Source organism: Patagioenas fasciata, chromosome 35 (assembly GCF_037038585.1).
Source record: "Patagioenas fasciata isolate bPatFas1 chromosome 35, bPatFas1.hap1, whole genome shotgun sequence".
Classification (NCBI taxonomy): domain Eukaryota; kingdom Metazoa; phylum Chordata; class Aves; order Columbiformes; family Columbidae; genus Patagioenas; species Patagioenas fasciata.
In genome coordinates, this window is record NC_092554.1 from 3451055 (window position 1) to 3473964 (window position 22910).

At 67.2% G+C, this 22910-nt stretch overlaps 1 protein-coding gene across 3 annotated transcripts; it reads left to right on the top strand.

The window, feature by feature from the left end:
• The first annotated feature begins 10489 nt into the window (after positions 1 to 10489).
• On the top strand, positions 10490 to 22431 carry RASIP1 (Ras interacting protein 1). Of its 3 annotated transcripts, none has more exons than XM_071801131.1 (12): positions 10490 to 10672; positions 11936 to 12071; positions 12146 to 12717; positions 13564 to 13925; positions 14467 to 15273; positions 15951 to 15988; positions 16440 to 16591; positions 17137 to 17246; positions 18115 to 18361; positions 19765 to 19937; positions 20902 to 21049; positions 22214 to 22431. In XM_071801131.1, the coding sequence occupies exons 2-12, from the start codon at positions 11944 to 11946 to the stop codon at positions 22417 to 22419; spliced, it is 2943 nt and encodes a 980-aa protein (XP_071657232.1). In that variant the 5' UTR covers positions 10490 to 10672; positions 11936 to 11943; the 3' UTR covers positions 22420 to 22431. The 3 variants fall into 3 exon arrangements, with proteins under 3 accessions (XP_071657232.1, XP_071657233.1, XP_065715748.1); XM_065859676.2 differs by lacking the exon at positions 10490 to 10672 and adding an exon at positions 11215 to 11286; XM_071801132.1 differs by lacking the exons at positions 10490 to 10672; positions 20902 to 21049; positions 22214 to 22431 and adding exons at positions 11212 to 11286; positions 20651 to 20883.
• Positions 22432 to 22910: the final 479 nt, after the last annotated feature.

The window sequence follows — 22910 nt, forward strand, 5'->3', positions numbered from 1 at the left end:
CCCCCCAACCTCCCCCAACCCCCCCAGTTCCCCCAACCCCCCCAGCCCCCCCAGTGACCCCACAGACCCCCGGGGTAAATAAAAATACTTTATTTTAATTTAATCCATTTTTTTAATTCTCATTTTATTTCTCATTTCTCTTTTTTAGTTTTATTTTTGCACTTTTTTTGTTTTTCTTTTCTTGTAATTTTATTCCGTTTCATTTCGCTCCATTTCCATTCCACTCCACTTTAAACCTTTTTACATCACCGCTTTATTATCACCTTAATTAACTTATTATTAATATTATTAATATTATTATTATTAATATTATTACTTCCCATTTATCTTTTTAAAAAACAAAGATACAAAAAAGGGGCCGAGTCAATAAATAACAATGGGGGGGGGTGGGACCCTGGGGGTCCGAGCGGCTCCGGGGGTCCCCTGGGGGTCCTGGGGCTCCCCTGGGGGTCCAAGTGGCTCCAGGGGTCCTGGGGCTCCCCCTGGGGGTCCCTGGGGATCCAAGCGGCTCCGGTGGTCCCGGGGGTCCCCTGGGGGTCCCGGGGGTCCCTGGGGATCCGAGCGGCTCCGGGGGTCCCCTGGGGGTCCTGGGGGTGTCCCGGAGGGGTCGGAGCGGCTCCGGGGGTCCTGGGGCTCCCCCTGGGGGTCCCTGGGGTCCCGGGGGATCCGAGCGGCTCCAGGGGTCCCCTGGGGGTCCTGGGGGTCCGAGCGGCTCCGAGGTTCCCGCGGCTCCCCTGGGGGTCCAAGTGGCTCCGGGGGTCCTGGGGCTGGTCCTGGGGCTCACCCTGGGGATCCCGGGGGCCCGAGCGGCTCCGGGGGTCCCCTGGAGGTCCTGGGGGTGTCCGGGGGGGTCGGAGTGGCTCCGGGGTCCCGGGGGTCCCAATAAATAGGGGTCAGGGTCGGTTGCGCAGCAGCAGCAGCAGCCGGGCCGCCCAGTCCAGGTGCAGCTGGAGGCTCCGGAACAGCGCGAGCGCCGCGCGCACCCACCCCCAGGGCGTGGCGGGGGCGGGGCCGGGGGGCGGGGCCGCCGCGGGGCGGGGCAACCCCAGCCGGAGCAGCTGGAGGGGGCGGGGACAGGCGTTAGGGGGCGGGGTCTGCGGAGGACACGCCCCCCTATGCGCAGAGCCACGCCCCCTAGGTAAAGCACACACCCCTTAGGCACGAAACCCCGCCCACATTTGAGCAGACACACCCATTGTGGCCAGAGCCACGCCTCCTTTACATAGACACACCCATTATTTCCCAAGCTCCGCCCTCATGCAAATTACACGCCCCGTGTGCACAGAGCCACGCCCCCTTTAAATAGACACACCCGTTGTGATTCGAGCCACGCCCCTTTTAAATAGACACAGCCATTAGGTCCCAAACCCCGCCCCCTATGCGAAGGACACACCCCCGTTGTCGAAGTCCCGCCCCCTCAGCGAAGCCCCGCCCCTCTCCCCACACAACCCCTTCGGGAAGACGCGTCCCCTTGTGTGGCCCCGCCCTCCAGGTGATCGAGCCCACGCCCCCTCGCTCAGGCCACGCCTCCTCCCCACCCCTCCAATCCCCGCCCCCTCCATGCTCCCCATCCAAGACCCGCCCCTCCAAGCACCGCCCACTCCAAGCCCCGCCCACCCCCCCAAAGCTCGCCCATCCGAGGCCCCGCCCACCAGGTGCTCGAGGCGCCGCAGCAGCCGCTCCAGCCGGTTCTGGATCCCGCCCATTTCCGCCTCCAGGGGGCGCAGGGGCCCCCCCGCCCCCCCCCGCCGCAGCCACTCCAGGTGCCGCTGGTAGCGCTGCAGGTCGGCGCTGAGCCGGGACAGCGCCCCCGCCGGCTGGGAGGACACAGCGGGTCAGGGTCACCCCCGGGGACCCCACAGGGACCCCCACAGGGACCCTCACAGCGCCCCCGCCGGCTGGGAGGACACAGCGGGTCAGGGTCACCCCCGGGGACCCCACAGGGACCCCACAGGGACCCCCACAGCGCCCCCGCCGGCTGGGAGGACACAGCGGGTCAGGGTCACCCCCGGGGACCCCACAGGGACCCCACAGGGACCCTCACAGCGCCCCCGCCGGCTGGGAGGACACAGCGGGTCAGGGTCACCCCCGGGGACCCCACAGGGACCCCCACAGGGACCCCCACAGGGACCCCCACAGCGCCCCCGCCGGCTGGGAGGACACAGCGGGTCAGGGTCACCCCCGGGGACCCCACAGGGACCCCCCCACAGGGACCCTCACAGCGCCCCCGCCGGCTGGGAGGACACAGCGGGTCAGGGTCACCCCCGGGGACCCCACAGGGCCCCCACAGGGACCCTCACAGCGCCCCCGCCGGCTGGGAGGACACACGCGTGTCGGTGTCGCCACGTTGGGAAGGTCGTGAGGTCACCCACGGGCACCCGTGACCACCCACGAGGGGGGGCGACCCCATTACCGGGGGGACCCCACGGACATGACAGGGCCCCCCCCACCACGGGGGACTCAAAGGACACCGGGACCCCCAAACCCCAGGGACACCCCACGGACGACACAGGGACTCCACTCCCACACCCACGGGTGACCCCAAAACCCGCAGCATCACCCCAAACTCTGCTCCTCCCTCCCCACGCGTGTCCGTGACCCCCCCACGCGTGTCCGCGCCCACCTGCATGTTGCCCATCTCGGGCGCGCTCATCGCCAGCACGGGCAGCGACTCCAGCTTGTGCTCCCCCTCCGCGGGGAACCGCGACTTCTGGGGGGAACACGGACACGGGGGGGTCAGCCCACGCGGGACCGACCCCCCCACGCGTGGGGAGGGTGGGGTGAGTCTGTGCGGATGAGTGGGGGTGGCGTGGGGGTGTCGAGGGGCGGGGGGGGGGCGGACGTGAGGTTCCGTGGGCTCCCGTGGGGATGTCACGGGGTGCGTGGGGTTCTGTGGGGTGCACAAGGGGTGGAGTGGGGTCCCGTGGGGGTGTCGCGAGGTGCCGTGGGGTTCCGTGGGGATGTCACGGGTTGCGTGGGGTTCTGTGGGGTGCGTGGGCGGTGCCGTGGGGTCCCGTGGGCGTGTCGCGGGGTGCGTGGGGTTCTGGGGAGGGGGTGTTGCAGGTTCTGTGGGGTGCCGTGGGTGTGTCACGAGTTTCCGTGAGGTGGCCCGGGGTGTTCTGTGGGGTGTCGCGGGACGCGTGGGGGGTATCGCGAGGTCCCGTGGGTGGGTCGCGGGGTCCGTGGGGTGTCCCGGGGGGTTCCGCGGGGGTTCGGGGGTGCGTGGGGTACCCACGAGCGTGTCCAGGACGGCCTTGGTGTCGCTGAGCAGCGCCTTGGCCAGGCTGGCGGCGCTGTCGAGCTCCACGCGTGGGTCGGGGGGCGGGCGCAGCCGCGGGGGGGGGCCGGACCAGCAGAGCCCGAGCAGCGCCAGCAGCCACGGGGCCCCTGCGGACACGGACACGCGGGTCAGCGGCAACGGGGGGAGCGGGGAGGGGGAGCTCGGGGATCCCGGGGCTGCGGAGCCGGGGGTCCCGGGGGCACCGGGGATGGGGAGTTCGGGGATGCCGGGACCGGGAGTTTCGGGGATCCCGGTGGTCCCGGGGATGGAGATTTTGGGGCTCCCGGTGCTCCCTGGACCGGGAATTTCGGGGCTACCGGAGGTACCGGGGATGGAGACTTTAGGGCTCCCGGGGCTGCGGATCCTGGAGCTCCCGGGGGCACCGGGACCGGGATTTCGGGGATCCCGGGGGTACCGGGGATGGGGAGTTCGGGGATCCCGGGACCGGGATTTCGGGGCTCCCGGGGGCACAAGAACCGGGAGTTTCGGGGATCCCGGGGGTACCGGGGATGGAGGTTTTGGGGATGCCGCGGATACCGGAGTTGGGGGTTCCCGGTGCTCCCTGTGATAGAGATTTCGGGGATCCCGGGACCGGAGATCCTGGAGCTCCCGGTGCCCCCGGGACTGGGGATTTCGGGGCTCCCGGGGATTCCGGATCCGGGGATTTCGGGGCTCCCGGGACTGAGGGTTCCGACGTTCCCAGGGGTCCCGGGGATGGGGATTTCGGGGATACCGGGACTGCGGATCCTGGAGCTCCCGGGGTTACCGGGGATGGGGATTTCGGTGCTCCCGGGTCCGCAGATCCTGGGGCTCCCGGGACTGCGGATTTTGGGGCTCCCGAGGACGGGGATACCGGGGATACCGGGGATACCGGGACCGGGGATCCTGGAGTTCCCGGGGCCGAGGGTTCTGGGGTTCCCGGTGCTACCGGGACCGGGGATTCCGGGGCTCCAGGGGCTGCGGATCCTGGAGCTCCCGGAGGTACCGGGGATGGAGATTTCGGGGCTCCCGGAGCTCCCGGGACTTGGGGATCCCGGGGATGAGGATCCCGGGATTTGGGGACACGGGACCGGGGGATCCTGGTGCGCCCGGATTTGGGGGTCCCGGGATTTGGGGTCCCGGGAACGCAGAGTTCGGGGACTTGGGGATACGGGACCGAGGGGTCCCGGGATTTGGGGACACGGGACCGGGGGGGCCCGGTGCGCCCGGGATTTGGGGTCCCGGGATTTGGGGACACGGGACCGGGGGTCCCGGTGCTCCCGGGGTTTGGGGCCCCGAGCCCGGGGGGTCCCGTCCCGTCCCGTCCCGTCCCGTCGCGGGTGGGCGGGCGGGGGGCGGCGGCGGCTCCTCCGTGCTGGGAGGTCCCGGCTGGAAAGTTTGATGCGGGGCTGAGTCAGGGGCGGCACCTGCGGGAGCCCCCGCGAGTGGGGGCGAGTGGGGGGCGAGTGGGGCCCACCCGCGGCGAGGGGGGACGTGCCGAGTGGGGGGGTCCTCCAAAAATTCCCCCCCCCTCCGCTTCCCCCCAAGCGCCGCGCGGCCCCGGGCGGGCTGCGGGTCCCCACGCGTGTCCGGGCCCCCCACGCGGGCGCGGCCGCCGCGGGCGGGCAGGTGCGGCCGGGGCCGTTCGTGCGGTTTGAGGCGCGGCGGCCGCTGCCCCACGGGGGTGGACGCGCCCGGTCCCGCCGCGGACGTGGGTGGGGGGGGCGGGGAGCGGGATCCACCCCCCACGGACACTCACACACCCCCACGAGGCGGGGGATGGGGGGATGGGGCGGGGGGGAATCACGGAGGCGCCCGGTGACCCCCGCGAAACGGTCCCGCCTCCCCCCACGCGTGTCCCCCCTCCCGCGGCACTTACTTGTCATGGCGGGGGCGGGAGGGTCGTTGGCACGCGCGGGACCCACCCGCGGCGGGGACGGGAGCGTGGGGGGCGGTGGGGGGCGTGTGGGGGGGCGGGGGGGGCGGTTGGGGGGGGTGTCACCCACGGACACGCTCCCACGGACACGGGCACGCTCCCAAACGCACGGACACGCACCAACAGTCACGGACACGCTCCCATTCACTGGGACACGCACCCACGGTCACGGTCACGCTCCCACGGACACAAACACGCTCCCAAACTCACGGACACGCTCCCACTCTCACGGGCACGCACCCGCGGACACGAACACGCTCCCACTCTCACGGGTCGGTTCCCACAGTCACGGCCACGCTCCCAATCTCACGGACACGCTCCCACTCACCAGGACACGCTCCCACGGCCACGGCCACGCTCCCGGTCCCACTCACCGGGACACGCTCCCGGCCACTCACCCACTCACCGGGACACGTTCCCACGCTCACGGCCACGCATCCACGGCCACTCTCCCACGCTCACAGACCCACTCGCGCCTCCACTCACTCTCTCCCCCCCCACCCCGTTACAACGACACCCGCGGGCGGGAGGAGCCGCCGCGTCCCGCCTGCCGCCGGGACTCGCGTGGGAGCCGCCGGTGCCTCCGGGAGCGTGGCCGTGGCTCCGTGGCCGTGTCCCCGCGTGACGCCGGGTCCTCCCGCCCGCCCCCCCCCTTTATACCCCGTTCGCCGCCGCCGCCGCCGATGACACACGCGTGAGTCACGGCTTTTCCATCCAGAGACCGGGGGGAGCGCGGCCGAGAAACCCCCCACGGCGGACACGGCCCCGGGGGGCGGCGGGACACGCGAACCCCCCCCCCTTCCCAACCCACCCCCCCGGCCCCCAAACCCACGCACCGGGCTCGGTCCCGCCGGGGTCGTGGAGAGAAGCGGCGGACGGGACCGGCCCCCGCTCCGCCCCCCACGCAGGACCGGCCCCCGACCGGCCCCCGACCGGCCCCGGGGAGGCGGGTCCGCGCGGGATCGGGCCCCTCGCCGGGATCGGGCCCTTCATGGGGGGTCGGGCCCTGTACCGGGGTCCATATGGTACCGGGATCGGGCCCTTTATGGGGGTTCGGTCCTTGCACGGGGGACATTGCCGGTACCGGGATCGGGCCCTTTATGGGGGATCGGTCCCTGCACCTGGGACAGTCCCGGTACCGGGATCGGGCCCCTCACGTGGGGTCGGTCCCTGAACCGGGGTCCTCACGGTACCGGGATCGAGCCCTTTATGGGGGGGTCGGTTCCTGCACGGGGTCCCCACGGTATCGGGATCGTGACCCTCATGGTGGGGGTTCGGTCCTTGCACCTGGGACAGTCCCGGTACCGGGATCGGGCCCTTCGTCGGGATCGGGCCCCCACGGGGGACGTTCCCGGTACGGGGATCGGGTCCCGGGTGGGGGTTCGGTCCTTGCACCTGGAATAGTCCCGGTACCGGGATCGGGCCCTTTATGGGGGTTCGGTCCCTGAACCGGGGTCCTCACGGTACCAGGATCGGGCCCTTCATCGGGATCGGGCCCTTTATGGGGGTTCGGTCCCTGCGCGGGGGACGTTCCCGGTACCGGGATCGGGCCCCTCACGGGGGATCGGTCATTGGTTCGGGATCGGGCCCGGTCCCGGTCCAGACCCGGTACCAGGACCCGCTTGTCACGGGGATCGGGCCCCGCAGGTGCAGAAGCCGCTTCCACCCGCGACTCCCGCGTGGCCGTGGGGACCCCCGCACCCCCCCCACCCTGGTGTCACCCCCTTCCCCCCCCCCCCCCCGGGATGTCTCAGCCCCACGCGCGTCAGCGCCGGGACCCCCGTGGGGCTGCGGGGATCGGGCCGAGCCGGGCGTGGGGACGCGTCCCGCGTGGGGCCAGCCCGGAGCGGGGACACCCGTGATGAGCGCGTTGTCCCGCAGGACGAACCCACGGGCAGCACCCACGGGGGGGGGACGGACACGCATCATCCTCCCCCCCCCCAAGCCGGGGCCACCCGCGCGTGGGCTCCGCCCCCCCCCCCCAATCCCCTCGCGTTGGGCAACGCGGGCGCGGGGGGGGGCGGGGCGGGGGCGCGGTGACGTCAGCAACGGCAGCAGCGGAAACCCCGCGCGGCCACAGGGGCGCGAGCGGCCCCCCCGGACCCCCCCGGACCCAGAGAGACCCGAACAGACCCAGAGAGACCCACACAGACCCATAGAGACCCCAGCAGACCCATAGAGACCCACGCAGACCCATAGAGACCCACACAGACCCATAGAGACCCACACAGACCCAGAGAGACCCACGCAGACCCATAGAGACCCACACAGACCCATAGAGACCCACGCAGACCCATAGAGACCCACACAGACCCATAGAGACCCACACAGACCCAGAGAGACCCACGCAGACCCATAGAGACCCACACAGACCCAGAGAGACCCACGCAGACCCATAGAGACCCACACAGACCCATAGAGACCCACACAGACCCAGAGAGACCCACGCAGACCCATAGAGACCCACACAGACCCAGAGAGACCCACGCAGACCCATAGAGACCCACACAGACCCAGAGAGACCCACACAGACCCATAGATACAGACCCTGCCCCATAGGGACCGATACAGCCCCATAGAACCGGGTACAGCCCCATAGAGCCGGGCACAGCCCCATAGACCTGGGCACAGCCCCACAGACCTGGACACAGCCCCACAGACCTGGGCACAGCCCCACAGACCTGGGCACAGCCCCACAGAGCCGGGCACAGCCCCACAGACCTGGGCACAGCCCCATAGACCCGGGCACAGCCCCACAGACCTGGGCACAGCCCCATAGACCCGGGCACAGCCCCACAGACCTGGGCACAGCCCCACAGACCTGGGCACAGCCCCACAGCCGCGACCCCTGCCCCATAACCATTCCTCGCCCCATAGCCCCTGCCCTATAGAACCCACATCCCCGCCCCACAGCCGCCACCCGCAGCCGCCGGCGGGGCCTCGCGGGGGGGTCCCGGCGGCGGCCAAGTTCAAGTTCACGGCCAAGCCAAACACGCGCCGCCGTAAATATTTCGCTGCCAGGTGACGGTGTTTTTGGGGGGGGGGGGTTGGGGAAGGGGGGCGGGTCCGGCCCTGCCCCCCCCACCCCCCCCTCCCCCCCTGCCTGTCCCGGCACGTGGGGCTGCGCCCTTGGCCTTGAACTTGGCCGGCCGGCCGGTGCCCGGTGGGTGTTTTTCCAGACAGTGGTTTTATTTTATTCTATGTATTTTTTTTGGGGGGGGGGAGGGAGGAATTGACCCCCCCCAAGCGGTGGGGGAGGGGGTCACCCCTCCCCCCCCGCACCACGTGACAGCGGGTGGTTTCTTTCAATGGGGGGGATGGGGTTGAACTTGACCCCCCCCCCCCCCCCCAAGCAGCATCACCGGCGGTTTGGGGGGGGTGGCGGTTTTGGGGGGGGTTGGTGGTTTTGGGGGGGGGGGTGATTTGCGTCCGCTCCGGGGGGGGCGGCGGGAACGTGCGTCACGCGGTGACGTGGTCACCGGGGGGGGGACACGCACAGCAATGGTGTCACCTCCCCCCCCAAACCTCAACCCCCCCCCCGGGGTCACCGGGGGTGTCCCCGTGTCCCCTGCGGCGCCGGCGGGGGGGTCACTGGGTCACTGTGTCACCGTGTCACCCTCCCCGGCCCCGGCGTGTCCCCAGGTGACCCCGCGCGCGCACCGCAGCGTCCCCATGCCCCCCCCGCCGTGTCCGTCTGTCCGCCCCCTATGTCCGCCTGTCCCCCCCCCATGTCTGTCTGTCCATCCCCCCTACCCCGGTTGTGACGCAAACGCCCCCGGTCGGGGCGGGGTGGGAGAGGGGGGAATGGGGGACGAGCCCGCACGGACGGACGGACGGACGGACACGTATGGGCGCTATAGGGGGAAGCCGGGGGGTCCGTGTGTCCGTCCGTGTGTGTCCAGGAGCACGTATGCGCACGTGCGTTCCTATAGATGCGCGGACATGCGTGGGGACGGGCTCGCGCGCCCCTACCTGCCTATAGGTGCCCGCGCAAGCCTTGGCCCCGCCCACCCCCTCCAGGCCCCGCCCACGCCGCCCTGGCCCCGCCCACCCGCCCGCGTCGTCTCGGCGGCGCCCCCTGGCGGCCGAGCGGCGGCGCCACGGAGAGCCGGGGCGGGGGGGGGGGGGCGGACTCCCGGGGGGGATTTGGGGCAATTTAGGCGCTCCGAGGGGGATTTGGGGTCTCCGAGGGGGATCTGGGGCCGCTTTTGGGGTCTCCGAGGAGGAATTTGAGGCAGTTTGGCAGCTCTGAGGGGGCTTTCGGGTCTCCAGGGTAGGCTTGGGGAGCCCCGACGGGGGGCGATTGGGGCACTTTGGGGTCTCTGAGGAGGTTTTGGGGTCTCTGAGGAGGTTTTGGGGTCTCCGAGGGGGTTTTGGGGTCTCTGAAGGGGGTTCGGTGCCGGTTTTGGGGCTCCCGGGGCTCTGAGGCGGCTCCCAGGAGAGGGGCGGGGCCAGGGCGGGGCTTGAGAAGAGAGGCGGGGCTTGAGAAGAGAGGCGGGGCTTGAGGGAAAAGGGGCGTGACCAGGGCGGGTCTCTGCGGAGCGGCGCCTCATCGGGGGCGTGGCCACCTCTTTCCGCCTTCTGATTGGCTGCCGCTCTTCCCGCCGAAACGGCTCGCTCGCGCTCTCTCTCTCTCGCGCTCTCTCTCTCTCTCCCCCCGCCCCGTCAATCACTACGCCGGGCAGCCGCGCGCGGGCGCCCTCCGTGCTCTCATTGGTTCGCCCCCGTCGAGGCGCGACGGGCTCAGCCAATGGGAGGCGGGGACGGGGCGGGGTGGGCGGGCCCGGCCGTGAGGGAGGAGAAGGCGCGATGGCGGCGGCACCGGGGGTCGCGGCGCAGGGCGATCAAACGGCGGCCGAGGGGGGCCGGGCCCGGGCTGAGGGAGCGGAAAAGGCACCGGGGGTCGCCCTGGGGGTGTGGAGAAGGGGCTGGGGCTGCCTTAGGGGTGCAGAGAAGGGGATTTGGGGCGGCTGGGGCCAAGGCCTGGCCCTGTGAGGGACCCTGAGGGACCGGGCGGGGGGGAGCGGGTTTAGGGGGTCCCTGTGCGGCCACATCGTCCCCCCCTTCCCTCCTCAGCTGCGAGGCCAACACGGGTTGTCCCCCCAGGCCACTTTTGGGGACCCAGCGAGTCGTCTCCTTCCCCTCAGGGCTGGGACAGGAGGGGCTGGGACCCCCAGGTGACACCCGTGTCACCCCCATTGCTATGACATCATTGGGACCCCCCCAGTGACACCTGTGACCCCCCCAGGTGACACCCGTGTGCCCCGGTTGCGGTGACATCGCTGGGACCCCCCAGGTGACACCTGTGACTCCCCCAGGTGACACCCGTGTGCCCCTGGTTGCTGTGACATCGCTGGGACCCCCCAGGTGACACCTGTGACCCCCCCAGGTGACACCCGTGTGCCCCTGGTTGCTGTGACATCGCTGGGACCCCCCAGGTGACACCAGCATCCCCAGCAGCACCTGCCACAATGGGGGTGAGTCTGGGGGAAGAGATTTGGGGGGGACACACAGAGGCCCCTGGGGGTGGCCCTGGTGCCATTGTCACCCCCAGCAAAGGGTGGGGACCCCCCAGTGGGGTTGGGAACCCCCACTTCAGATAGGGGACCCCCCCAGTGAGATTGGGACCCCCTTTTGGGTTGGGGACCCCCCAGTGGGATTAGGATCCCTCAATAGGGTTGGGGAACCCCCAGTGGGATTGGGACCCCCCTTTTGTTTGGGGACCCCTCAGTAGGGTTGGGGATCCCTGCTTTGATTTGGGGACCACCCCAGTGGGATTCAGACCCCTCAATGGTGTTGGGGACCCCCCAGTGGGATTGGGACCCCTCAATAGGGTTGGGGATCCCCCAGTGAGTTTGGGACCCCCCACTGTGGTTTGCTCTCCCCACCCCCTTTGGCCCCTTGTCCCATCCTGGCCCGTCCCCCACTTCCCTCCCCGCCCCCCCCCCCCCCATTTCCAGCCCCCCCTCCCGGTTTCCTGGCCGGACTCGCCCTTTCCTGCCCCCCCCCCCTTTGTCACCGTCACCGCTGGGGGGGGACGCGCGAGTGGCACCGAGCGGCATCAAGAGTTGGGGACGGCGGCGATTTGGGGGTGAGGGGGGGAAAATGGGGGGCTGAGGGGTGGGGGGGACACATGTGTCCCCTCAGGGGGTCCCGGGGGGGGTCATTTGGGTGCCCATTGTCTCCCCCCAGGGTTAATGGGGGTTGGGGGGGTGGGGAGGGGGATGTCCCCATTGTCCCCTTTTGGGGTTAATGGGGTTTGGGGGTGTCCTGGGTGGTCCCCAAGGGCTGGTGGTGTCCCCAGTGTCCCCCCTCCCACGAGTGGCAGCGTTTGGGGGTTCAGGGGGTGCTGTGGGTGTTGTCCCCGGTGTCCCCCGTGTGTCCCCAATGTCCCCCCCACCCAGGTGAGGCCATTAAGGAGCATGGGAGGGGCAGCCCCTGCTTTGGGAACCCCCATTTGGAGGGCTCAGAGGGGTCCCAGTTCGGGGTGAACCCTGGGTGGGGGTTTGGGGGGGATGCTGTGGGTATTGTCCCTGATGCCCTCAATGTGTCCCCAATGTCCCCCCCCATGTCCTCCCACCCAGGTGAGGCCATGGATGAGCTAAGGGGAGGCAGCCCCTGCTTTGGGAAGCCCCATTTGTGGGGTCCTGGGGTGGGGGTGAGCCCTGGGTGGGGTGTTCGGGGGGTGCTGTGGGTGTTGTCCCCGATGTCCCCAATGTCCCCCTCGTGTCCCCCCGCAGGTGACAGCATGGAGGAGCGCGGGGGGGGCAGCCCCCGCTTCGGGAAGCTCCATTTCCCGGTGGGGCTCTGGATCAACTCCCCCAAGAAGCGCTTGGCCAAGATGAGCAGCCGCTGGCCCAGCGCCGCCTCCGTCCGGTCAGACCCCTTCCTCCCCCTTTGCCCCCCAAAATCCAGCTCCGTACCCCCCCGTGACCCCCCCTCACCCACAGATCCACCTCCTCGGACACCGCGAGCCGCGGCAGCGAACCCCCGGACCCGCGGCCCCCCCAGAAACCCAAACCCCCCCGGCACAAGCGCCTCTCCAACCTGTTCCACCGCGGCTGGGCCAGCGAGAAGAAACTGGCGGAGCTGATCGAGCCCCTCGGCGCTGGACCGGTGACAGGAGGCGGGGGGACACCCCAAAACGTCCCCTCCGCCCCCCCCCAGCCCCCCGGCATCCTCAAGATTTTCGGGGGGGACCTTTCCCGGGGAGCGAATTACAAGAGCGTGTTGGCCACGCCACGATCCAGCGCTCGGGAGCTGGTGCTGGAGGCGCTGGAGCGATACGGGGTGACCCCCGACGGGGACAACGGGGACGTCGGGGACACCTTCGTGCTGTGTGACGTGGTGGGGAGGGTGGGGGGGCCCGGGGGGGGGTGGGTCCCCGAGCACCTGCGGGTTCTGGGGGACGCGGAGCGGCCGCTGGTGCTGCAGGACGTCTGGAAACCCAAAGCGGGGTGCTCGCGGCGCTTCGAGATCCGGCGGCGGCACGAGGTGGAGCGAGCGGGGGACGGCGAGGACGGTGAGCCCCACACCCCGAATCTGGGGGGTCCCCTAAAAATCGGGGGGGTTCCCCCAAACATCGGGGGGGTTTGGGGTGTTATCCACTGAAATTGGGTGGTTTTGAATCCCCTTCCCATGGGCTGGTGTGGGGGTTCTTCCCATGGGCTGGTTTTGGGGTCTCTCCAAATGGGCTGGTTTTGGGGTCCCTCCCCAAAAGCAGCTGGTTTTGGGGTCCCCCAAAAGGTGGGTTTTGGGGTGATCCCCCCAAAAGGTGGGTTTTGAGGTGTTATCCCATGAAATTAGGCAGTTTGGGGTCCCTTTTCCATGGGCTGGTTTGGGGACTCTTTGCATGGGCTGGTTTTGGGGTCTCTCCAAATGGGCTGGTTTTGGGGTCCCCCAATAGGTGGGTTTTGGGGTGATCCTCCCCAAAAGGTGGGTTTTGGGGTGTTATGCTCTGAAATTAGATGGTTTTGGGTCCCCTTTCCATGGGCTGGTTTGGGGGTTCTTCCCCAAATGAGCTGGTTTTGGGGTCCCCCAATTGGTGGGTTTTGGGGTCCCCCAATAGGCAGGTTTTGGGGTGATCCCCCCAAAATCGGGGGGGTTTGGGGTGTCCCCCCAAAACAAGGTGGTTTGGGGTCCTCTTTTCATGGGCTTGTTTGGGTCTCCTCCCCGTGGGCTGATTTTGGGGTGTCCCCCAAAAGCATGTCGGTTTTGGGGTCCCTCCAAACAGGCTGGTTTTGGGGTGCGCCCCCCAATAGTCTGGTTTTGGACCGCTCCCAAATCCTCTGGTTTTTGGCCCCCCCCCACCAGGCTGATTTTGGGCTGTCCCCCCCATCCCTGATCGGGGTGTCCCCCCATTTTCCAGCCGTGACCCCCCCTCCCCGCCGCCTCCAGCGCAACCGTTCCCGCGCCGCCTCGGGGGGGCCCCCCCCGGCCCCCCATAAAAACGGGGGCGCCCCCGGCGACCCCCCCGCCCCCCTGCGCCGCAGCATCAGCGACGTCAACCTCAGCATCAAACGGCGCCGCGACCGCAGGAACGTGCTGAGTGTGGCCCCCCCGGCGACCCCCCCGGACCCGGAGCACCCCCAAAGCGCCCCCCCCGCCCCCCCCGACCAGCCGGGGGGGCCCCAGGACGAGGGGGGGGCCCTGGAGCCGCTGGCGCAGTGTCTGATCCAGCCCCCCCGCCGGCTCCCCTTCTTCCTGCTGCTGCGGGGCTACGGGCCGCAGGTGGGGGGACCCCAAAAATGCACCGCGTGCCCCCCCCCCGATTCTCATCCCGCCCCCACAAACCCCCCCACTTTTCCCTTGGGACCCCCCAAATAATTTTGCTTGCCCCCCCTTTCCTCACCTCCAGTCCCTCCCCTTTCCCCCCATGTATGTCACCCCTCAAGTCCCCCCTTATTCCCCCCCAAGTCCCCCCATTTATGTCACCCCTAAAGTCCCCCCTTTTTATGCCCCCCAAGTCCTCCCTGAAGTCCCCCCCTTATCACCCCATAAATCCCCCCACCCCTTTTTCTGCCCCCCCTTTTATTCACCCCCATATTCCCCTTCCTGTTCATCACCCCAAAACGGGGCCCCCCAGCCCCCCTTTTTAATCATCCCCCCAAGTCTCCCCCTTTTGTCACCCCCAAAGTTCCCCCCACTTTTCCTGCCCCCAACCCCCTTTTTCCTTGCTCCCCCCAATTGTCCCCCCTTTTCCTCACCCCCAACCCCCCTATTTTTCTCGCCCCCCATTTTTACTGCCCCCCCTTTTTCTCGCCCCCCCCAGGACTTCGTCATCTACGTCATGACCCGTGCCCAACACGTCTTCGGCCGCCGCCCCCAAAAACCCCCCGAAAAACCCGCGGGACCCCCCGAAAAACCTTCGGGACCCCCCGAAAAGCCCGGGGGCCCCCCCGAAAAACCGGGGGGACCCCCTGAAAAACCGGGGGGGCCCCCGTTTGTCATCGACACCTTCCTGGATGCCCCCGACATCCTCCCCCGGCACTGCCTGGTGCAGGGGGGGGGCGACGCGGCGGAGCCCGGGGACCCCCCCCCCGCCACCCTGCGCCCTTTTCGGGGGGCGCCCGTCACCCACAACGGGGTCCCCGTGTTCCACCCCACCCCCCTGCGCCCTGGGGACATTTTGGGGCTGGGGGGGCACTTTTTGTTCCTTTACCAAGACCCCCGGTGTCCCTTCCCCGCTCCCCCCGCTTGGCTGCCCCCTCCAACCCCCTCGCTGGGCCTGGGGGGGGTTTTGGGGTGCGGGGGGTGCGGGTGCCCCCCCCAAAAACGCGAAGCAGCCATTCGGGGGGCCCTGGAGACCCCCCGGCCCGAACTGCGGTTCCGGCCCCAGGACCGGGAGGTTTTGCTGCGGGAGATCGTGCGGCTGCAAGCGGGGGGACACGGGGACCCCGCGGACGCCCCCGCCGACGGATTTGGGGTGACCCCCCCCACCGAGGAGGAGGAAACGGGGGCGCTGGCCCCCGCCTTCCTGCTGGGGCTGTGTCTGGAGCACGCGGGGCGAGCGTTCCCCCCCCAGGAGCTGCCGGGGCTGCTGCAGCGCGTGGCCACCGTCATCAGGGACAACGTCTGGGTGAGTGGGGACATTGGGGAGACATTGGGGACACTGGGGGAGTCCCGGGGATGTGGGATATGGGGGGACAGGGGACACATGGGGTGTTTTGGGGGTCCCTCCCCTGCTGCTCCTGTGGCCACTGTCATCAGGGACAGTGTCTGGGTGAGTTGGGGACACTTGGGGACATTGGGGACCTTGGGGGGACACTGGGGGAGTCCCAGGGATGTGGGATATGGGGGGACAGGGGACACACAGGGGGTGTTTTGGGGGGTTCCCCCCTGCTGCACCTGTGGCCACCGTCATCAGGGACAGCATCTGGGTGAGTGGGGACATTGGGGGACATTGGGGACATCAAGGGGAACACGGGGATGTGGGATACGGGGGGAAGGGGGGGACACGGGGTGTTTTGGGGGTCCCCCCCCTGCTGTACCACGGGACCACTGTCATCAGGGACAACGTCTGGGTGAATTGAGGATGCTTGGGGACATTGGGGGACATTGGGGACATCAGGGGGAACATGGGGATGTGGAATATGGGGGGACGTGGGATGCAGGGGGTGTTTGGGGGGGTTCCCCCCCCTTGCTGCACCTGTGGCCACCGTCATCAGGGACGTCTGGGTGAGTTGGGGACATTGGGGACATTGAGGGGGACATTTGGGGACACTGGGGACGTGGGTGACGCTCCCGTCCCCCCAGGAGAAGATCAAGGAGATAGGGGAGCGGCAGCCGGAGCTGTGAGTGCCCAGAACCGCCAAATCCCCCAAATTCCCCCCCAAATCCCCCCAAGCCCCTCCAAATCCCACCCCCATCCCCATGTCCCCCCCATTATTGTGTCCCCATCCCCATGTCCCCCATTCCCATGTCCCCCCCATTATTGTGTCCCCATCCCCGTGTCCCCCATTATCATGTCCCCCCGATTCCTGTGTTCCCCCAATTATTGTGTCCCCATCCCCGTGTCCCTCCCCATCCCCATGTCCCACATCCCCATGTCCCCCCCATTATCACGGCCCCCGCATTATTGTCTCCCACGTCCCCATGTCCCCCCCATTCCCATGTCCCCCCCATTATCATGTGTCCCCATCCCCGTGTCCCCCCCATCCTCATATCCCCCATCCTCATGTCCTCCATTATTGTGTTCCTCTATTCCCATGTCCCCCCCATTATTGTGTCCCCATTCCCGCTCAGCCCCCCGGACGCCGCCCCCCCCGCCGTCCCCGACCCCCCCTCGGTCGCCCGGGACCTTCGGCCGCTGTTCCTGTGGTTGGCGAACGTGACGGAGCTGCTGAACCTGGCTCAGCGCAGCGTGGTGAACATGGAGAAAGAGATGGAGATCGAGGGTGAGAAACCCCAAAACACCCCAAAATCACCCAAAAAACACCCTGGGGAGGGAGAGGAGGCACAAAACCACCCCAAAATACCCCAAAACACCCCAAAACCACCCTAAAAACAGCCCCAAAATGCCCCAAAACGTGAGCGAGCTGCTGAACATGGTACAGAGTCCTCGGGATGGAGAGAGATGGACGTGGAGGGTGAGACCCCAAAATAGCCCTAAATCACCCCAAAAATACCCCGAAAATGGGGCTGGGGGTGGAATGGGAGCTGGAGCTGGATGGTGAGACCCAAACCACCCCAAAAACACCCCAAAAATGGGGGCAGATTGGGGGGACCCCCCGAAAATACATTGGGTTTGGGTCTCCTCCCCATGGGCTGGTTTTGGGGTGTCCCCCAAAAGATGTTGATGTCGGGGTCTCTCCAAATAGGTGGGTTTTGGGGTGTCCCCCCCAGTAAACGGGTGGGTGTTGGGCTGTGTGTCCCCCTGCCATGGGTCAGTTTTGGGGTGTCTCCCCCCAGTAAGCGGGTGTGTTTTGGGGTGTCCCCCCAGGGCCGTCCCCGGAGGTGACGAGGGACCTGGACACGTGTGACGAGGCCATGGCCACGCTGGACGAGGTCGTCATGTCCACCTTCCAGCAGTGCGTCTATTACCTCACCAAGGTACCAGAACCCCCCAAAATCACCCCAGAAACACCCCCCACTTTCCCTTTTAACCCCCCCTTTCCCCCTTCCCTGTTTTCCCCACTTTTTCCCCATTTTTGCCCCTTACCCTTTAACCATTTTCCCCCATTTTCCCCCCATTTTTCCCCTGGTTTTCCCCCTGGCTTTTCTCCATTCCTCCCCCCCTTCCCCCCCCCGCCCTTTCCCCCCCTTTCCCCCCCCCCTTTTCGCCCCTCTTTTCCCCTCCATTTTCCCCTCATTTCCTCCCCATTTTTCCCCTGGTTTTCCTCCATTTCCCCCCCCATTTCCCCCCCCTTTCCTCCCCATTTTCGCCTCCATTTTCCCCCCATTTTTCCCCTGGTTTTCCTCCCCATTTCCCCCCCATTTTTCCCCTGGTTTTCCTCCATTTTCCCCCCATTTTTCCGCCCATTTTCTCCCCCTTTCCTCCCCATTTTCGCCTCCATTTTCCCCCCATTTTTCCCCCATTTCCCCCCCCCATTTCTCCCCATTTCCCCCCCATTTTTCCCCTATTTCCCCCCATTTTCCCCCTGGTTTCCCCCATTTTCCCCCTGGTTTTCCTCCATTTCCCCCCCATTTTCCCCCCCATTTCCCCCCCTTTCCCCCCCCCTTTTCCTCCCCATTTTCCCCCCCATTTTCCCCTCATTTTCCCCCCATTTTTCCCCTGGTTTTCCTCCATTTTCCCCCGATTTTTCCCCCCATTTTCTCCCCCTTTCCTCCCCATTTTCGCCTCCATTTTCCCCCCATTTCTCCCCATTTCCCCCCCATTTCTCCCCATTTCCCCCCATTTTCCCCCTGGTTTCCCCCATTTCCCCCGGATTTCCTCCATTTCCCCCATTTCCCATTGCAGTCCCTGTACGCGACGCTGCCGGCGCTGCTGGAGTCCAACCCGTTCTCGGGGGCGGGGGAGCCCAGCGCCGGGGGGGGCCCGGACCTGGGGGGGGTCCCCGAGGGGCTGCGCCCCACGCTGGGGCTGTTCCGGGTGACGCTGCGACTGTCCCACGAGTGTCACCTGCACCCGGACCTGGCCTCCCAGACCTTCGGCTACCTGTTCTTCTTCTGCAACGCCTCGCTCTTCAACACCCTCATGGAGAAAGGTGGGGAGGGGGTGCCTATGGGGTCCCTATGGGGTCCCTGGGGGGGTCACAGGGGTCTGGGTGGGTCCCCGGGGGGGTCCTGGGGATGTCACCTGCATCCAGACCTGGTGTCCCAGACCTTTGGGTTCCTGTTTGCAACGTGTTCAATACCCTCATGGGGAAAGGTGGGTCTGGGGTCCCTGGGGGCCCCAGGGGGGGTCCTGGGGGGGTCACAAGGGGTCTGGGGGTCCCCAGGGGGGTCCTGGGGTTGTCACCTGCACCCAGACCTGATGTCACAGACCTTTGGGTTCTTGTTTGCAATGTGTTGCTGTTCAACACCCTCATGGAGAAAGGTGGGGCTGGGGTCCCTATGGAGTCTGGGGGGGTCCTGGGAGGCCTGAGGGGGGTCACAGGGGTCTGGGGGGTCCCCAGGGGGGTTCCCAGGGGGGTCCTGGGGGTGTCACCTCCGTCCGGACGTGGTGTCACAGACCTTCAAGGTCGTGTTTGCAATGTGCTGTTCAACACCCTCATGGGGAAAGGTGGGGCTGGGGTCCCTATGGGGTCTGGGGGGGTCCTGGGGGTATCTGGGGGGTGTCACAGGGGTCTGGGGGGTCCCCAGGGTGTCACCTGCCCCCCGAGCTGGTGTCACCTCCTTGTGCAACGTCCTCATGGACAAAGGTGGGTCTGGGGGGGTTTGGGGGTCCCTTGGGGGGTCACAGGGGTTTGGGGGTCACTGGGGGGGTCCCCACGATGTCACCTCCTTGTGCAACGTCCTCATGTACAAAGGTGGGTCTGGGGGGGGTGGGGGTGTGGGGCAGATCTGGGGGTCCCATTTCCCCCCCATTTCTCCCCCGTTTCCTCCCATTGTCCATCACTGGGAGCAGCAGGAAACGGCCCCTTTGTGCCGCAGGAAACGGGGGGTTGGGGACACGGGGCCGGGATTGGGGACACAGGACAGGATCTGGGGTCACCAGGGGGTGTGGGGGGGTCAGTGCCACTCCCTATGTCCCCCCCATTAATGTCTCCCCCTCATTATTCGTGTCCCCCATTATTTGCATCCCCCCCCTTTTTCATAGGTCCCCTCTTCCCATGGTGGCTGGGGAGGGTGGGTGGCACTGGGGACACGGGGCTGGGATTTGGGGTCACTGGTGGGTGTGGGGGGTCGGTGCCACTCCCTGTGTCCCCGCCATTAATTTATGTCCCCCCCATTATTCGTGTCCCCCCATTATTTGCATCCCCCCCATTTTCATAGGTCCCCTCTTCCCATGGTGGCTGGGGGGGTGGGTGGCACTGGGGACACAGGGCTGGGATTTGGGGACACGAGGCTGGGATCTGGGGTCACCAGGGGATGCGGGGGGGTCGGTGCCACCCCCTGCGTCCCCCCCGTTAATCTGTGTCCCCCCCTGTTGGTTGTCCCCCCCCAGGGGGTGCAGGTCCCTTCTTCCAGTGGTGGAGGGGGGTCCGGATCCGCACCAACCTGGACCTGGTGCTGGAGTGGCTGACGGCGCTGGGGCTCGGGGACATCGCCGCCGAGTTCTTCCGCAAGGTGTCGGCCACGGCCACGCTGCTCTGCACCCCAAAATCCTGCCTGGCCAAGGTGGGGACACCTGGGGACATCGGGGGGACACCTGGGGATGTGGTCGGGATAGTGGGAGTGGGATTTGGGGACACTCAGAGACACTTTGGGGACACAGGGACACTGAGAGCACGAGGTGTCGGCCACGGCCACGCTGCTCTGCACCCCCAAGTCCTGCGGGGCCAAGGTGGGGACACTTGGGGACATCGGGGGGACACTTGGGGACATTGTGGGGATGGTTCAGGCACAGCGGGAGTGGGATTTGGGGACATTAAGAGACACTTTGAGGACACAGGGACACTGAGAGCATGAGGTGTCGGCCACAGCCACGCTGCTCTGCACCCCAAATCCTGCCTGGCCAAGGTGGGGACACCTGGGGACACTTGGGGACATGGTTGGGATAGTGGGGGTGGGATTTGGGGACACTCAGAGACACTTTGGGGACACTGAGAGGACGAGGTGTTGGTCACTCCCATGCTGCTCTGCACCCCAAATCCTGCCTGGCCAAGGTGGGGACACGGGGACATCAGGGGGACACTTGGGGACATTGAGGGGACATCGTGGGGATGGTTCAGGAGCAGTGGGAATGGGACTTGGGGATTGATGTCCCCACTGGTGGCCCCAATGTCCCCACTCTGTCCCCGTTGTCCCCACTAATGTCCCCACTCTCTCCCCAATGTCTCCACTGTGTCCTCATTGTCCCCACTGTGTCCCCAATGTCCCCATGTCCCCAGGCCAGCTGGTCCCGTCTCCGCTCCGAGTACCCAGTGCTGTCCCCAATGTCCCCACTGATGTCCCCATGTCCCCAATGTCCCCAGGCCAGCTGGTCCCGTCTCCGCTCCGAGTACCCAGTGCTGTCCCCAATGTCCCCACTGATGTCCCCATGTCCCCAATGTCCCCAGGCCAGCTGGTCCCGTCTCCGCTCCGAGTACCCAGTGCTGTCCCCATGTCCCCACTGATGTCCCCATGTCCCCAATGTCCCCAGGCCAGCTGGTCCCGTCTCCGCTCCGAGTACCCGGCGCTGTCCCCAGCTCAGCTGCACCACGTCCTGTGTCACTATCAGCTGGGACAGGGGACAGCGGCCCCGCCCGCCTGGGACCCCCCCCCAGAGGAGCGCGACGAGGCCACCAACGGTGGGTGACACTCCCTGTCCCCTCCCTGTGTCCCTGTCACCACCATGTCACCCCCTGTCCCCTCCCTGTGTCCCCCTGTAACCCCCAGGACCCTCCTGTCACCCCCATGTCCCCCATCACCCCCCCCCCGTCACCATGTCCTGTGCCCCTCAGGTGGCTCCTGTCCCTGTCACCATCCTGTGCCATTGTCCCCACTGTCCTTGTCACCCCCGTTGTCCCCACAGGTCCCATCTTGGAGAGCTGCTCAGAGCAGCCCTGTCCCCTTCCTGCCCCATGTCCCCATCACCCCCCCTTGTCCCCAGTGTCCCTGTTGTCCCCACAGGTGACATCTTTGACAGTTTGAGCACCCTTGTCCCCATCCTGCCCCCTGTGTCCCCCTTGTCCCCAGTGTCCCCACGGGTCACATCTTCGAGAGCTTCTTTGAACACCCCTGTCCCCATCCTACCCCATGTCCCCATTGTCCCTGTCACCCCGTCTCCATCACCCCCTGTGTCCCTGCCACCCTGTCCCCATCACCCACCTTGTCCCCAGTGTCCCTGTCACCCCAACGTCCCCACAGGTGACATCTTCGAGAGCTTTTCCAATCACCCCCATCACCCCCCTTGTCCCCGTCACCCCCGCTGTCCCAGTCACCGCCTTGTCCCCAGTGTCCTTGTTGTCCCCAATGTCCCCATTGTCCCTGCAGGTGACATCTTCGAGGGCTTTTCCAAGCACCCCCCTTGTCCCTGTCACCCCAGCTGTCCCAGTCACCCCCCTTGTCCCTATCACCCCAATGTCCCCATCACCCCAATGTCCACGTTGTCCCCAATGTCCCCATCACCCCAACGTCCCCATTGTCCCTGTAGGTGACATCTTTGAGAGCTTTTCTGATCACCGCCCTTGTCCATGTCACCCCCTTCATCCCCAATGTCCCTGTCACCCCGATGTCCCCGTTGGCCCCAATGTCCCTGTTGTCCCCAATGTCCCCGTCACCTCAACGTCCCCATTGTCCCTGCAGGTGACATCTTCGAGAGCTTTTCCGAGCAGCCCCCTTGTCCCTGTCACCCCAGCTGTCCCAGTCACCGCCTGCCCCGATGTCCCTGTCACCCCAACGTGCCCATTGTCCCCAATGTCCCTGTTGTCTCCAATATCCCCGTCACCCCATTGTCCCCATTGTCCCCGCAGGTGACATCTTCGAGAGCTTCTCCGAGCACCCCCCGCTGCTGCTGCCCGGCCGGGGGTTCCGGCTGCGCCCGGGGGAGCCGGTGAGCGAGCGGGGGCTCCTGCGCCCCCTCCTGCGCCTGCGCCGCCTCCTGTGGGACCTCGAGCAGGGACAGCCCGGCCCCGACCTTGACCTTGACCCTGAGGGGACACCCGCTGGGACCCCGTGACCCCCTCGGGTGGGGACACCCCCAGGAGACAGCCTGGAACTCGGGGGGATGTGTGCATCTGTGTCCCCCACCCAGTGTGACCTTGAGGGGACCCCCTGAACCTGGGGACCCCCCCCCAGACCCTGTGACCCCCAGGGGGGTTGTGACAACTTGGGGACATCCCCAAGGGACCCTCGGCCACTTGTGCCACCTGGACCAGGCTCTTGTGTCCCCCCCGCTGCCGTGACCTTGACCTTGTGAAGCCCCCGTGGCAACCCTGTGACCCCCCCCTCCCGCCAATAAACCTCACGTGACAACGTGACACAACTGTCACCTGCTGGGACATCCCTGTGCCCCCCCCAGGGTGGGGGATCCCAAGGGGTCCCCGGGTGACTTGGGGGGGGGGGGTCCCCAGTGAGACAGTGGGGGTTTAGAGGGGGTTCCCCAGTGACACTTGGTGACTTCGGGGGGGGGTCCCCTTTGACACTTGGTGACACTGAGTGACTTGGGGG

Excerpts from the sequence above, each read along its gene's own strand:
- RASIP1 (XM_071801131.1), top strand. The coding sequence starts at position 11,944 with ATGGAGGAGCGCGGGGGGGGCAGCCCCCGCTTCGGGAAGCTCCATTTC. Across the intron at positions 16,592-17,136 it reads GAAAGAGATGGAGATCGAGG|GGCCGTCCCCGGAGGTGACG; the intron begins GTGAGAAACCCC and ends GTGTCCCCCCAG. Across the intron at positions 17,247-18,114 it reads GCGTCTATTACCTCACCAAG|TCCCTGTACGCGACGCTGCC; the intron begins GTACCAGAACCC and ends TTCCCATTGCAG.